The following is a 16,353-nucleotide window of genomic DNA, read 5'->3' as shown; positions in this document are numbered from 1 at the left end:
GAAAGCAATAAAGCAACTTCCCAAAGGATCAGATGTAGAGCAGCTGGCAGGAATTTACTTTTTCCTCAAGGACACTTCAGCGGGGTAGATGATTGCCAACAAGAGTGCCTGAATGCTGGTGTTCTAGTTGCAGTCGCACTGATGTCACGAAGCCAAACCAAACATTATCACAAAGACATCAAATAACAGCAGAGCTCTCACAGTCTTACAAGATCTGAACCCTATTTTTTGCAAAGACTAAGGGGGCCCTCTCAAGAGCTTCATACTTTTTCATTTGCATGCTTCCTGCAGTCACAGCAAGCGGATATTTAAACAAGGCAGCAGTCAGGCTTTAAAAAAATCTCCTGTAAATATTCATTTTCCTTCCCAAACAGATGCCGCCTTGTGTTAATCTGAGATTAGTTGATTCAAGCTGAATTTAGAGTGAATTTCAAAGCAGCATCAAGCTGAAAACTGAGCTGGTAATAACTGTGTCTATCATTGTCTTACATATGTGCTGTCTCACAAGAGTCAAGACATGAAATTTGAGCTACTCATACACGCACACATGCATACCAGAATGCCAAGAAAAACTGGAAAGCTGGAAAGGCGGGTTATGTTTCTGCCAAATCCATCAATATACAACAACGAAAAAAAGGAAAAAGTGTATTTTAAAGGAGGTAATTTGTTCGAAATATAATTTAATAAAGTATTAGTACCTCTGCTTTTCTGTTCTTAAAGGCATCATTTATATAGAAACATGTTCTTCTGCCATGAATCAACAAGTAAAAGTACTTTGTGTGCATAATGATCTTGTCTTTGCTTCACTGTTGCATGACCTGAGCTCAAAGGGGATCAGTTATGCTTTTTCTAATTTTGTTACGCAGTGTTGTGACTAAGTATTTGCACCCTTCCTGATTTCTTATTTTTCTTGCATATTTGTCACACTTGCATGTTTCAGATCATCAAATACATTTTAGGTTAGACAAAGATAACCAGAGTAAATATAAAAAGCGGTTTTTAAATCATGATTTCATTTATTAAGGGAAAATAAATAACCAAACCTACCTTTCTCCCTAAATCTAAGAAGTGGTGATGATGACTGGCAATGACTCTTTTGCATCACTGTGGAGAAATTTTGGCCCACTCTTCTTTACGGAATTGTTTTAACTGAGCCACATTGGAGGGTTTTCAAGCAGGAATGGCCTATCTAAGGTCATGCCAAGGCATCTCAATCAGATCTAAGTCCAAACATTGACTTGGCCACTCCCAGACCTTATTTATTTATTAATATTCAGAGGTGGACTTGCTCGTATGTTTTTGAATCATTGACCTGCTGCATAACTTGAGCTTCAGGATGCAAGCTGGACCAGGTAGGTTTGGATAGTTGTTTTCCATTAATAAATCATCATTTAAAAACTGCATTTTGTATTAAGGTTATCTTTGTCTAATATTAAAATTTGTTAGCTGATCTGAAACATGTAAGTCTGACAAATATGCAAAAAGGTAAGAAATTAGCACTGTATGTACCAAAATGGATTTGGTATCTGTCAAAGAAGGCCAAACATTCAAATAATGAAGTTAGAATATTTAGTTATTCCTGTGCCAAAAGCTCAGGCTTTCATATGCCTCTGACTATGTGTGATGTCAGTAAGAAGACATATCCTTTATATGGGCATCTTGGACACATATCAGGGGCTGTGAGCACCGCTGCCCCAGCCTCTGGCTGTCCAAAGGTTCTGTTTGCAAGGAGCAGCCAATCAGAAGAAGGTTGACTCAAAGGAGAGGAGCCAAATGAGCTTCAGATAAAGAATGAACTGTGGCGCTACACATGAATAGAAAAAGTGAATCAGTCATGTGCTGAAATCTCTGGAAGAAGAAAAAAAATTCACTGGATAAACAGAAACTTGATTCAAACAAATGTTACACAATTAGTCAATGAATGGAAATAGGTGTGTATTTAAACCCACAAACTCTTTTTTCCTCATAATCAACAGGACGGCATTAATTGGTTTGTGGCCTTGCTGTTTGTTTTAACAGAACAGCACATGAACAAAGAATTCCAACAGTGTGACTGTGCCTGACAATATGTTCACATTTACTCTGATTGCTGTGGAAAAACACTGGGATAGCTTCCAGTATGTTTGATAAGATAAAACACATTGCCCCCTACAGTTAGTTTCCATGCATGCATGCACTTTCTATTCCCTTCACTGCACCCTCTTTCAGTCTCTGACTTCCTCTGTATCATTGAGCTCCAGTGATCCTGGACACCATGAAAGTTGGGAAGCATCTGAGGGAGTCTCCTGGGGTCAACAGTATTCCAATCAGAAATGCACACTTCACAGGAACAGAACAGAATATGGGTAAAAATGGTTAATTCCCCCTGCTCTTAGAACCTTTGTACTCTACTTGAGCACTCAAAGCGCTTTATACGGCATACCTCGTTTACCCATTCATGTGAGCACTTTTTTTCTACATCTAAGTGCTTTCTATCTAACATTCCCACTCCGATGAACGCATCAGAGTTCATCGGAGGGGTTCAGTATCTTGCCCAAGGATATTTTGGTAGGCAGAGTGGAGCAGCCAGTGATCAAACCACCAGCCTTCCTATTAGCAGGTGATCTGCTCTACCTCCTGAGCTACAGCCACCCCTACATTTCTGCATACTGGCAGGAGGGGTCTTTAATACTTGAATGCACTGTTAGGATACATTTACAGTCTTGTTTGTTTGTGCTGATATTTTCAGTCAATATTGGCTGAAAAAAAAAATCCCCACTTGTATTTGATTGGGCCCTATTCATTTTTTGAGCTGAAGTTTTGTTTATATAAATCTGCTTCACTTTGATAGTTGGTTTTCTCTTATGTCTTATTTCATCTTTTACTCCCTGTCTGTCTATCTTCACCTGTATAGAGTAAATGCACTTCCTCTTCCCTTCCTGTTTGTAATCCCCAATTAGTCCTCAGTGATATATAGTCCATTTTACCCTTTAATCTTTGTTGTTGCTCTTCTCATGTGCTCCCTTGGGGCTCTGATTTCCCTGGTTCCTGGTGCTTGTTCTTGGATCCCTGATTGTTTCCTTTATGACTCCTATTTACAGCCTAATAAAAAGGCTTTTCTTTCATCTTTGAATCTGCCTGCATCCTGCATTTGAGTCCTCAGCACATCAACTCTGGACAGCTACCTATGTGTCACAATTTTCAAAAAAAAAAAAATGTTGCTAGCTTTTTGAATAAATAGCAGATATCAGCCCACTATTGATTTTTAAACTTTAAAATATAGATATCAGTATCAGCCTTAAAAGTACATTATTACCCTAGATATGGTGTAATTATACATGGACAATAATTCTCTCCATTATTAATTTAATGTTAACATAATGTTTTCAACACATTACTGCTTAGACTCAAACTGCTCAGTATTGGGTGATCAGAGTTAAAAGTTACTTTGACCTCACAAAAAGAACCCAAATATTTTTGGCCATAATTCAAGACTAGTCATTATCACACATGATAATTGAGAAAAATGTTTAAAAGGATAAAAAGAATGTAACTTGCAGCATTGGGTGGCACAGACATGCTGGTAATTCAAGTTTGCCATGTAGAGTGGCCACCGGGTTCCTGTGTGCTGCTCTGTCTGTTTGAAACAAGTCTTTAGGCCATGTAATTTGGTACAACCGCAGTGAGAGCTTGGTCTGTATAGCTGGTAATAAGTCGGATTTGTTTCCTGTGGGTGTTGGACTCCGTCAGGGCTGCCCTTTGTCACCGATTCTGTTCATACTCTTTATGGACAGAATTTCTAGGCGTAGCCAGGTGGCGGAAGGCTTCTTCCTTGGTGGCCTCAGAGTCTCATCTCTGCTCTTTGCAGATGATGCGGTCCTGTTGGCTTCATCAGGGGGTGGCCTCCAGCTCGCAGTGGAACGGTTCGCAGCTGAGTGTGAAGCGGCCCGGCATGAGAATCAGCACCTCTAAGTCTGAGGCCATGGTCCTCAGCTGGAAAAGGGTGGAGTGCCCTCTCCGGCTCAGGAACAAGTTCTTGCCCCAAGTGGAGGAGTTCAAGTATCTCGGGGTCTGGTTCACGAGTGATGGGAGAAGGGAGCGGGAGATCGACAGACGGATCGGGGCTGCTTCTGCAGTGATGCGGACACTCCACCGGTCTGTCGTGGTGAAGATGGAGCTTAGTGTAAAAGCGAAGCTCTCGATTTACCGGTCGATCTACGTTCCTACCCTCACCTATGGTCACGAGCTTTGGGTAGTGATCGAAAGAATATGAGTTTCCTTCGAAGGGTGGCTGGCCTCTCCCTTAGAGATAAGGTGAGGAGTGTGGCCATCCGGGAGGGGCTCAGAGTAGAGCCGCTGCTCCTCCACATCGAAAGGAGCCAGTTGAGGTGGCTCAGGCATCTGATTAGGATGCCTCCTGGCCGCCTCTTGGGTGAGGTGTTCCGGGCATGTCCCACCGGGAGGAGGCCCCGTGGTAGACCCAGGACACGCTGGAGAGATTATATCTCTCGGCTGGCCTGGGAACGCCTTGGGGTCCCTCCGGATGAGCTGGAGGAGGTGGCTGGGGAAAGGGAAGCCTGGGCTTCTCTGCTTAGGCTCCTGCCCCCGCGACCCGGCCCCGGATAAGTGGAAGAGAATGGATGGATTAATGGATGAAAATATGTTTGTTATGTGCTCATCACTATAAAAATGCATCTACTCAAAATGTAATATGTAGACAGAGGTGTTTGTTTGTTTGTTTGTTTGTTTGTTTGTTTGTTTGTTTGTTTGTTTGTTTGTTTGCTTGTTTGTTTGTTTGTTTGCTTGGTTGGTTGGTTGTCCAAGTGTCATGAAGCATTTGAGGCTACTATGCAAGTAAAAAAGAATCCCAATAAATATGTTATGAGTTATTTTATTTATTTATTTTTTAAAAAGCGAAAGACAATAAACAAAAAACAAAAACAAAAAGAATTTTTCAATTTTACTATTTTGGGGGGGTTGTTATTATTACTTAATCTCCATATACTGCTGAGTTTTCAGGTCTTGTTTTTTCATATAAAAACTAATGTGCTTTATTACCAGTAAACAATATTCATATTTATCATGATGGACCAAAACAAATATACTAAATACCCCAGAGAAACCTGTGCAGATATCTATTCAGCTAGGTGTTAAGAAAAAAAAATACAATATCATAGAGACCGACAAGGCCCAGGAAAATTAATACAATTAACTTGACAGATGAGTCATTTATTATGGTAAGTCTATATTAACCTGGTAACCCCGTTAGCTCCTTCTTGTTTCATAGAGACACTTTCCCTTCATTAATCGCATCATATAATTCATCAGTGACAGGCTCATAACGTCCAGCACGACTGTTCAGAAAATAAATCTCTTCACTTGTGTTTTGTGGCTTGTATCCTTCCCTCTGCAGCCGTGTCTTTTGAATTTTGAAAGTACCTGAGAAAAAAACAAAATAAATTTTTGTGTAACTTTATGAAATCACATTTCTCTTTCAACGTTTTTTCATTGTTGTTCACCTGTAGTATCAACAGACGGCATGAGTCGAAGGAAGACGGGGCGTGCGTAGGAGGGCAAAGCTTTTTGCACAGCAATCAAAAATGCATCAAGGTCCAACTGGTTTCCTGCATGAGCTACTGCCGCCATGCCAGCCTTTCCTTCTACACCTGAACACAATGAGATACAAAGTACTTATTTCTAGTCTTTGAGTCTGTGCATTTGCATGAAATGTGCAAATGAAATGACTGTCTAAATTCATCTATACCTGGCACACACACTCCATAGACGGCTACATCAGTGTGTCTCAGCAGTTTGCTGAGGACTCCTTCCACTTCTGTTGTGGAAACGTTCTCTCCTCGCCAGCGAAAAGTGTCCCCACTACGGTCCATGAAATACATGTATCCATATTCATCCATCACCAGTATGTCACCTAAAGAACAAAAAAACAGAACAACAAAATGATCATCATTCTGATCCCTGGAAATTAATATACAGTCATGAAAAAGAACATTTTCACAGCACTCTATCTAGTGAAACACTAAATGCCCGGAACACCTCACCCAAGAGGCAGATGCCTGAACCACCTCCACTGGCTCCTTTTGATGTGGAGGAGTAGCAGCTCTACTCTGATCCCTTCTGGAATGACTGCAGTCTTTGCCCTATCTCTAAGGGAGAGGCCAGCCACCCTTCGGAGGATGCTCATTTCTGCTGCTAGTATCTGCGATCTCATCATTTCTGTCACCACCCAAAGTGAGGGTAGGGATGTAAATCGCCAGGATGAGCAAATACCAACACATACTTGAACATCTTCGAAAGGCTAAAGAGCTGTTCCAGCGTTTCACGACCAGGACAAAAATAACATTGTTCCTCTTAAATCCGAGTTTTGACTAACAGAAGAACTCTCCTTTCCAGCACTCTGGCATGGACCTTCCCAGGGAGGCTGAGGGCTGTGATCCCCTGATAGTTGGAGTGCACCCTCTGGTCCTCCTTCTTGAAGATGGGGACCACCACCCCAGTCTGTCAGTCCAATGGCATGCCACCAGATCTCCATGCAATGTTGCAGAGACATTACAACCAAGATAGCCCTACAACAACTCCGCCTGCTCTGTGTCATATCACGTATGACAGACAGACTCTTTTTAATATCAGAATACAGCACTCTGGCTGTATTCTGACACCTTTTTCTCCCGACCCGACTTGGCCTCGGGAGATACTGCGTTTCCAGTGGGCCAGCTCAAACAAAGGACCCAGGTCACGGACAAGGCCCCGAGGGAAAAGAGCCGGCGTAAGAGAGAGGCTGAGGCGCAGAGCGCACCAAACGCCACTGCCGAGCATCCTGTTGGCTAATGTCCAGTCACTGGATAACAAGCTAGGCGAACTCAGGGCCAGGATACAGTTTCAGAGGGACATAAGGGACTGCAACATCATCTGTCTCACGGAGACATGGCTGACTCCCCTCATACCGGACCACGCCGTACAGCCGTCGGAGTTCTTCAGTGTTCATCGCACGGACAGAACGAGTGAGTCTGGAAAATCAAGAGGAGGAGGTGTGTGCCTAATGATTAATAACAACTGGTGTGACAGTAGGAATGTTGTCCTTCTGAAACAATCATGTTCACCTAACCTGGAGCTCCTAACCCTGAAATGCCGTCCCCACTACCTGCCCCGCGAGTTTACTTCGGTCATCTTCAGCGCCGTCTATATTCCACCTCAGGCGGACACAAACACTGCACTATCCGAGCTACATGAGGCAGTGACGTGCAGTCAGGGGAGGCAGGTGAGGCACGGCCTCACCTGTCATCGTGGAAATATAAAATTAAAAAATAAATTAAATGGTTATATTCATTCAGTGATTTGTATTTTAAAGTTCTTTTCCATTTAACTACACCATTTTTAGATTAGTTTTTTCAAAATCGCTGAATTTTCGCATTTGCCGGTCAAATACTAAGAGACGAACGGTGAGGCACCAGCCCGGCGAGCCGCACCACGGATTGCGCAATCCGTGGTGCGGCTCAGTATAGTCATTGCCAATGACTACTAACTGTGCTGGCATGCTATGCAGTGAGACCGGATTACTTTCCGGTCTCACTGCACTTTTACTATATGAACTAAATTTCCATATTTTAGCTGGTGTATATAATGCACAGTTTATTTTTTGTTTTTTTCATTAACAACTGTATGTGTGTGTAATGCATTCTTGTGTTGAGCGATCATGAAACTGCTGCGAAGAGACACTAGGTGAGGCACGCAGTTCTCGTGCCTCATGGTAGGGGGCGCTGGTGATCCCAGGGACTCTACGACTCCTCGGCGGCAAGCTACCATAAACAGTTAGCAAGGCCAGTTAGTTTTTCCTGTTGCTTGGCCTTATGTTCAACATGGAAGATTACATAACTCAACTGAAAGAATTTTCTAAACTGGACTTTCAATCGAAGCAGAAGATAATAATTAAAGGAAGACCAACACCGGAGCTAAAAGGTTTGCTTCAGACTATGTTAATGTTAAACAAAACAACTGTTGCCAATCAAATGGTGAATAAGCTATATGTTTGTAAATCTGATGTGATGACGTCAGTGCCTCACCAGTCACGACAGGAACCCCCTGCTGTGAGAGAAGTGACACGGTGGTCTGATCAAACAGAGGCCGCTCTGCAGGGTGCGTTGGATTCAACCGACTGGGACATGTTTCGCAGCAGCGCGGGCGGAGACATCGAGGAGTATACGGAAACTGTTGTGGGATTTATTGGGAAAGTTGTTGAAGACACTTCACTTAGGAGGACCATCAGGACTTTTCCCAACCAGAAGCCGTGGGTGGATAAATCTGTCCGCGACGCCCTGAGGTCCCGCACCGTTGCCTACAACTCCGGCCTCGCCTCTGGGAACATGGAGGACTACAAGGTTGCATCATACAACGTCCGCAGAGCGGTGAAAGAGGCAAAACATCGCTACGGCTGCAGACTGGAACAGCAACTACAACAGTCTGACCCCAGGGGACTGTGGCAGGGACTACGCACCATCACACTACAAAGCACCACACACACACCCGGTGAGTGCCGACGCTTCTCTGGCTGATGAACTCAACATCTTCTTTGCGCGCTTTGAGTCGGGAAGCCGACAGCCCGCTGCGCTCCCGGCCGGAGGGGCGGAGACACTCACTGTGACGGAGCGCGACGTGAGGAGGGCGTTTAGACGTGTAAACACCAGGAAAGCGGCTGGACCAGACGGTATTAGTGGACGTGTCCTTAAGACCTGCGCTGACCAGCTGGCACCTGTGTTTACAGTGATATTCAACCTCTCACTGAAACTGTGTGTGATTCCCACCTGCTTTAAAAAGTCCATCATAGTCCCTGTCCCAAAGAAACCACACCCCAGCAGCCCCAATGACTTCAGGCCCATAGCACTCACCTCTGTGGTGATGAAGTGTTTTGAGAGACTCATCAAGACATTCATCACCTCCTCACTGCCCACCACCCTCGACCCACTACAGTTTGCATACTGGCCAGACAGATCCACAGATGACGCCATATCCTTCCTCCTCCACAAGACCCTTTCACACATAGACACTGGTAAGGGGAACTATGTGAGAGTGCTGTTTGTAGATTACAGCTCAGCATTCAACACCATAGTTCCCTCCAGGCTGGTCTCTAAGCTGCTGGACCTGGGCCTGGGCCCATCCCTGTGCAGGTGGGTTCACAGCTTCCTGACCAGCAGACCACAGGTGGTACGAGTGGGTCACCTCACCTCATCCTCCCTCACCCTCAACACTGGATCCCCCCAAGGCTGTGTGCTCAGCCCTCTGCTGTACTCACTGTACACCCATGACTGCGAGGCCACATCAGAGTCCAGCGTCATCATCAAGTTTGCTGACGACACTGCTGTTGTGGGACTAATCTCTCACAATGAGGAGACAGCCTACAGGAGAGAGGTCTCCCGCCTGGAGAACTGGTGCCAGGAGAACCACCTCCTGCTCAATGTCAGCAAAACAAAGGAACTGATCGTGGACTTCAGCAGGAAGCAGCAGAGGGACTACCATCCACTTGTCATCAGTGGTGCTGAGGTGGAAAGAGTGGACACCTTCAAATACCTGGGAGTGACCATCTCACAGGACCTGTCCTGGACTCATCACATAAACATCACTGTGAAGAAGGCCAGACAGCGTCTCTACCTCCTCAGGCGGCTGAGAGACTTCAAGCTCCCACTCAAGGTGCTCAGGAACTTTTACACCTGCACCATCGAGAGCATCATGCGTGGGAGCATCACCACCTGGATGGGAAACTGCACCAAGCAGGACTTCATGGCCCTAAAAAGGGTGGTTCGTTCAGCTGAACGGACCATCAGAACCACCCTCCCCAACCTGCAGGACATTTACACCAAGCAGTGCAGGCTGAGGGCCATGAAGATCCTAAAACAGCCCAGCCACCCCGGACACTCTCTCTTCTCCCTGCTCCCATCAGGCCGGCGTTACCGCTGCCTGAGGGCTAAGACTGAAAGGTTGAAGAAGAGTTTTTACCCACAAGCCATCCGTCTGCTCAACTCTGAGCCCTAACTGGACCATTATTGCACAGTGTAAATATTATAATTTAAAAAGTGTGTATAGTGTATAGTATATAGAGTATAGTGTATAGTGTGAATTACTTTTTTTTATTTTTATTCTTCTTATTTATATGTGTGTGTATATAAGGTTGCAGGTACAAAATACATTTCACTGTGCATTGTACTGTGTATAACTGTGCATGTGACAAATAAACACTATCTTATCTTATCTTATCAACATTCAGAGCCTTCAGGAACTCAGAGTGAATCTCATCCACCCCAGGGGCTCTGCCACCAATGAGTTGTTTAACTGATGGGCGAGTACTCCCCCTTGTCCCCAGACTCTGCTTCTGCTACAGAAGACGTGTCAGTGGGATTGAGGAGGTCCTTGAAAAATTACTGCTTTCCCCTCCCAAGTTGCCTGATGGTTTGCCAGAATTGCTTCTATGTAGTTCAAAAGTCTTTTTCCATGGCCTCACCAAAGTCCTTCCACACCTGAGTATTTGCTGCATCCATAGCCTGAGCCACATTCCACTTGGCCTGTCAGCTGCTTCCAGAGTCCCACAGGCTAACCACACTTGATAGGATTCCTTCTTCAGATTGATGGCTCCCTTCATTTCTGGTGTCCACCATATGGTTTGGGAATTACTACCACGACAGGCATCAACCACCTTGCAGCCGCAGCTCCATGCAGCAGCAGCAGCAATAGAGGTGTGGAGCATGGTCCATTCTCGAAAGTTCTGCTGGAGGTGGGAGTTGAAGATCTTGCAGACTGGGGCCTCTGTCAGGCATTCTCAGCGCACCCTCACAATATGTTTAGGTGTCTCAGACCTGTCCAGCATCTTTCCCTGCCACCTGATCCAACTCACCACCAGGTGGTGATAAGTTGACAGCTCAGCTCCTCTCTTCACCCAAATGAACATATGGCTGCATATCTGATGAAACAATTACAAACTCGATCACTGACCTGCAACCTAGGGTGTATTAGTACTACATGCACTTATAGACATTCTTATGTTTGAACATGGTGTTTGTTATGGGCAAACTGTGGTTTGCACAAAAGTCCAGTAATAGACCACCATCCTCCTCCAAAGCATCTACAAAGAATATGGCAGCACACCTTAGGTTTGCAAAGTTGCATCTGAACAAACCACAATACTTCTGGAATAATGTCATTTAAACAGATGAGACCAAAGTAGAGATGTTTGGCTATAATGCACAGCACCACATTTTGGCAAAACCAACTGTCAAGCACCTTGGTGGAGAGGTGATTTGGGATTTTTTTTGGCAGCCTGGGCACCTTACAATGACAAAGTCTTGAAAACTGTGGACTCTTCAGCTAAAAACTGCTGTTTGGTCTGTAGGTCTTAGCCAGGGATCAAACTTTCAATACGATTAATAATCCTTGACACTGAAGTTGATGAACATCTATGGTGAAATTACAGATGCACAAGTGAAAGTGTTCAGAAAAGGACTTAAACTGCTGAAAAAAAAATAGCAGCAGTACTGGAAGCTGTCCAGTGGTGCATAATGAGGTGAAGCTGAAGGGGAATATAAATCAAGTATTGTTTTTGATTTTCATGGATGTCCTTTAACTTTATAACTGCACCTCATAAATAGTGTGATTGTTACTTTTCACTGTTTTTGCCACTTACAAAGACTGAAGCCAATTAAAATGTGAGCTGCATGTAGTAAAACCAGTAAAGAAAATGGAAAAGTTCACATGTACACCCACTGGCAATTTAAAGTTTGCAGCTTTCTTATTCTGGGTACCTTTAGACTGTGAGATGAAGCATAAAATAGCTGGAAATCAAATGCAGTCTGTCATTATTATTCTGACTACTGTTAAAGAGAATAAAACATGCCTGAGACATAAGCAGAGTCTCCCATCTTGAGTACATTGTGAGCTATTTTCTTGTTGGTGGCATCCTGATCAGCGTAGCCGTCAAATCTTCTGAGCGGATCATTGTGGTTGATGAGTCCGACTAACATACCTGGCTCTCCTGCAAAGATGAAAGTTTTTTGTCTTATGATAACATTTTATCTAACCTTTTTGTGGCTTTATGTGTGTGTGTGTGCACAGTGTTACCTGGCTGACAAGGTATACAGAGGCCTTGTGAATCCCTGAGTAGCTCTTTGCCATCCTGCTGCACCCTGACCAGTCTGATGGGATAAACGTTTGGCAGTATGCAGCTTTTGAAGCCACACGCCCCAACCTGGATTTGTAAATACAGGTAGATACATACATACATAAAGGATATTGTCTTTGAAATCATTTAGCCTCCCAAGATATTAGTCAAACAATGTGTATGCAAACATACCTTTCCATCTATGTTAATCAGGCTACAGTTGCACTCTGTGGCACCATAAAACTCTCCAATTCTTTGGATTCTGAATCTCTTGACAAACTCTTCCCACACAGAGGGACGGAGTCCATTACCGATGGCAACACGGACCCGGTGTTGAGCCTCTGATTTACCAACAGGCTGGGCCAACAGATAACGGCAGGTCTCACCTATATACTGGATTACCTGTGTATGCACACAGACATAGAGGAACAATTACACACTAAAACAGAACCGCTCATCTTGTTTATAGAACTGTCTCAAGAAAATCAATAAGACATCTGGCCTGTGGCTAGGCATGCTTATTGTAGCAGTGTGTACTCACAGTGCAGTTGTATTTGACACAGTCATCCCAAAAGCGACTGGCTGAGAATTTCCTCCTGATCACAACAGTCAAACCAAAGAGCAAACCTTGTCCTAAACTCATGATATTACCTGTAAACATCCACATCAACCCATGAGCACATACAACAAAAATTTCTGCAAAACAAAAAAATATACTAGTAAACTTATCCTTTTTTTTAATGTATTCTCAGAAGGAATGTCCCCACCCAGTCAACTTTACCAGACATTCAAACAATGTTAAGATTTGTTTAAAGAGTGAAAAGTGAAAAGCTTGTCAGAAATTTAAAGACATCTAGAAAAAAGATTTCTCTTTATGCCTACATTAGGAGGCAGAGAAATCATTTCAGAAAGTCGACCCAGAGCAGCATGTAGCTGTGTGTCTCAGGTAAAATTGTATTATTTTACTGTTTGCACATCACTGTGTATTCAGTGTATCAGTGTGCATTTTGTGCCATAAGCGCATGTTGCTAAATGCACTGCTCTGATTGGTCAGATCTGTTTGTTCGCTTGCTAAAGTCAGAAAAATCGAATTTAATTCGAAAAAATAAATGCCACAAATTCGTCCTGTGAAAGGACGCGGTCGGTGTTATCGGCTCCATTAAGAACAGGCAAGTCTGAAAAATATTTTTAACACATGAAACATTGGCAGGAAATTTACCATCCGGTGTGTAAAGGCCTTGAAGGCCTTTAGTCTTCATGTTTTATTTATACATTTCTCATTTCACTTCCTGCTTTTGTTTCTGTTCCTCCTATGTCATTATCTACCTGCCCTCATTTGTAGCACCTGTGTTTATTATTTCCACCTGTACCTCCTTCACACCTGTGTCTTACCGCCAGTCACCCTATTGTCCATTTGTTCAATGTGTCTTCATGTTGTTCCTTATGGCTCAGTCAAACTACAGTAAAAATAGGACAGCCTTTTTATTTATTTGCCTACCTGCAGAATGATAGAGAGGTAAGCAGTTGTACATGATGTCATCACGATGCAAACCAAAGGAATGAAAACCAAAGGCTGCGATGCGGTAATACCTGACAAAAAATGAACAGCAAACTGACAGAACTCATTACCATTCCTCAGCGCATTGTTTAAACAGTTTTCTTATAAGTGCAATTTGGTGATTCAGATGTTGTAGTGACAACTTAGAACCTAAATCTTTCTAGATTTAGTGTAAGTGTTATTAACTGTTGTGGACTGCATCACCTTTGCTGATATGCCCACAGATAAACCTACCGACTGTGCACCACTACAGCTGCCTTTGGCATTCCTGTTGTACCAGAAGTGTAGATGTAGAAAAGCCTGTCTGCACAGAGAAAGACAAGAAATTTTGATACTGCATGCTCAAAACTTTCTGACAGTATTTCCACATGGGTGGCATGCACGATGACTCTCCCGCCATTCTTTAAATATTTTTGTCCCTCCATCCTTTTCTTCCCAGTGTCATACAGGCTAATCAAGTAAAGACATGAAAAGTCTCAACACAGGAATGTCATGCAATAACAAAGTCAAATACAATATCTTTTTTAAAAGATAAGGAAGTCAATAAGGACACAAATGTACAAAGATATAAATTATTAAATCAAACACGGCCAAAGTTTAATGTAAATGCACTATATCAAATAAAAGACAAATATTGTTCACAGTGTTGAACTTTGAAGTTGATTGTTTTTTTTCCCCCCTTTTTTGATGATGTGTGCACATGGGCTACTTTGAAAAAAAAAAAGAGTCAAATTTCGCCGTCAGCCATTCACTCTAGCAGGTAAAAACTTGCTAAGGACAAGAATGTGGTGCACTGAAAACCTAGTAAAATGTAACATAAGAAGATAACATGGGAATACGGTCTTACCCCTACCCACATGCACAAACACTGCAGAACCTCACCGTTAAATTCTTTCCTTAGCTTGTAGGGCGGTGGCTGTGTGGGTGAATGGGCCAGCTGAGAGTCCAAACTCTGAACCTGAAGCTTCTCCTTATCTTCCTGCATACCTGTGCTGAATAAAACCATGCTGGGCTGCAACATGCCACTGACTTCTGACACAGCTGGAAAACAATCGAAAGTGTGAAAAATGTAAAGCAGGCAAACCAGTACATGTGTTATTATCTCAAAACAGATGATTCCATTTGTAAGCAAATAAGATGAACTCTGTATTTATCTTTAAAATACATTTGGTTCCCACCTCCAGTCATCTCCGATCCAAACACCATCGCTCGAGCTCCAGAAACACAGAGACAGTGCAGCAATGACTGCTGTCTAAGGTTGTAGTTGATAAGAGCAGCCTCTACACCTATCATAGCAAGACCCAGCCATAAAGCCACCATTAAAGGCTGACTTTCCATGTACAAAGCCACTACATCACCCTCAGTCCAGCCCTGAGCCAGTGCCCAGTGAGCCACAGCATGGCATCTCTCCTGTAGCTCTCTAAAACTCCAAACCTGAAATGAAAGGAAAATGTAAAATCAGTAAGCTTAATTCAGCTTGTTCTCCATTTTAATTAAGGTGCCAATATAGTTTATGCTATATTTCTTTCTATTTGTTATTCTTAATTAGAACTCACCTCTCCTGTGGCCTCATATATCAAGGCAGGTTTGTCTGGGTGCAGTGTCACTACCTGGGCAAACAGGGCAGGGATGGTTCTTCTGTTTCGCTGATTATGATACATGGAAAGTCTCACTTTAAGTATAACGACTAAACACCTTTAAGACAGAAAGAAGGGGAAAGGAGACCAGTGAAGGGCATTTGCAAACAGGAGTGGACCAGCATAGAAGATAAGTGAGTGACAAATGGGGGACAGTCGCATATAAATTATCTACTTACATTAGGTCTCTTTTGATGGTATGTAAAGCTATATGAATGTTTTTCCAAGATCCCACGTGGGCCAAGCAGAGCCCCAGCCCCACCCACAGGCTGCAGAGCCATGGGAAGGAACAGAACCACACAGCACCCAAACCAATGATGCTTAATATGACACAGATCTTTTGCTCCATTATCTTATCTCTGAGGATACAAACAATGACTTCAGATACAAAAAATAAATAAATAAATAAAAACACACAACTAAAATTTGGTGCAATGAGGCTTACCTCTAAAAGAATCTTAATTATGGTGCTCCAAAAAACCAAACTAAAACAAACAAACAAAAAGGATTCAGTAGCAATGGGCCCTAAAGAGCTCCTCCACAAGTCCAAAGAAATGTTAGCTTAACTGTTGAGTTGAGTCACAGCATTAGAAGCAGCTCAAAGAGCTGTCAGATGTTTGCAGAGGCAGCAGTGAAATGCCTGATAAGAGGCAACACTCAGCAGAGAGTTACGCAGGTTACAACCCATACTGCTCCTGCGTCACTGCGCAGCCAGGATGATTCATTACTCCTGAGGCAAAATGCTGCGAGCCTGATTTATAAAATTATACATGTACGATTTCATGGGGGAAATGACTTAATGGCCTCCATAGAATATAAACCATATTCTGTGTTGGCATGAGGCCACCACAATGGAAAAATTACTCAAAATTACTCAATTACAATCAAAGAATAGTCTAATCAGTACTTATTACTTCAAAGGCACCCCAGAAAGGCAAATCATCACTGAGATTTTAAAAGCAGGGTGAAGTTTATTTTTATCAACTGCATAAAAGTTTTACAGTTGTGCAGATAGAGTTCAT

At 43.2% G+C, this 16,353-nt stretch overlaps 1 protein-coding gene across 1 annotated transcript; it reads right to left on the bottom strand.

Moving 5' to 3' along the window:
* Positions 1-4,948: 4,948 nt before the first annotated feature.
* LOC115783164 (long-chain fatty acid transport protein 1-like) lies at positions 4,949-15,949 on the bottom strand. The gene is made up of 14 exons (XM_030733858.1): positions 15,777-15,949; positions 15,511-15,690; positions 15,251-15,389; positions 14,873-15,128; positions 14,577-14,735; positions 13,929-13,998; positions 13,635-13,726; positions 12,678-12,787; positions 12,329-12,538; positions 12,097-12,223; positions 11,873-12,010; positions 5,744-5,908; positions 5,499-5,645; positions 4,949-5,418 (listed from the first exon to the last, which is right to left on the bottom strand). The coding sequence occupies exons 2-14, from the start codon at positions 15,678-15,680 to the stop codon at positions 5,261-5,263; spliced, it is 1,941 nt and encodes a 646-aa protein (XP_030589718.1). The 5' UTR covers positions 15,681-15,690; positions 15,777-15,949; the 3' UTR covers positions 4,949-5,260.
* Between the last annotated feature and the right edge of the window lie 404 nt (positions 15,950-16,353).

Source organism: Archocentrus centrarchus, chromosome 1 (assembly GCF_007364275.1).
Source record: "Archocentrus centrarchus isolate MPI-CPG fArcCen1 chromosome 1, fArcCen1, whole genome shotgun sequence".
In the NCBI taxonomy this organism is placed as follows: domain Eukaryota; kingdom Metazoa; phylum Chordata; class Actinopteri; order Cichliformes; family Cichlidae; genus Archocentrus; species Archocentrus centrarchus.
The sequence above is the reverse complement of the archived record's forward strand: the minus strand, read 5'-3'. Positions and strand labels throughout refer to the sequence as shown.

Coding starts and splice junctions, on each gene's coding strand:
- LOC115783164 (XM_030733858.1), bottom strand. CDS start 15,680: ATGGAGCAAAAGATCTGTGTCATATTAAGCATCATTGGTTTGGGTGCT. Junction 12,788..13,634: donor ACCTCTCTATCATTCTGCAG/GTAGGCAAATAA, acceptor GGATGTTTACAG/GTAATATCATGAGTTTAGGA. Junction 5,909..11,872: donor AGACTCTGCTTATGTCTCAG/GCATGTTTTATT, acceptor TTTGTTCTTTAG/GTGACATACTGGTGATGGAT.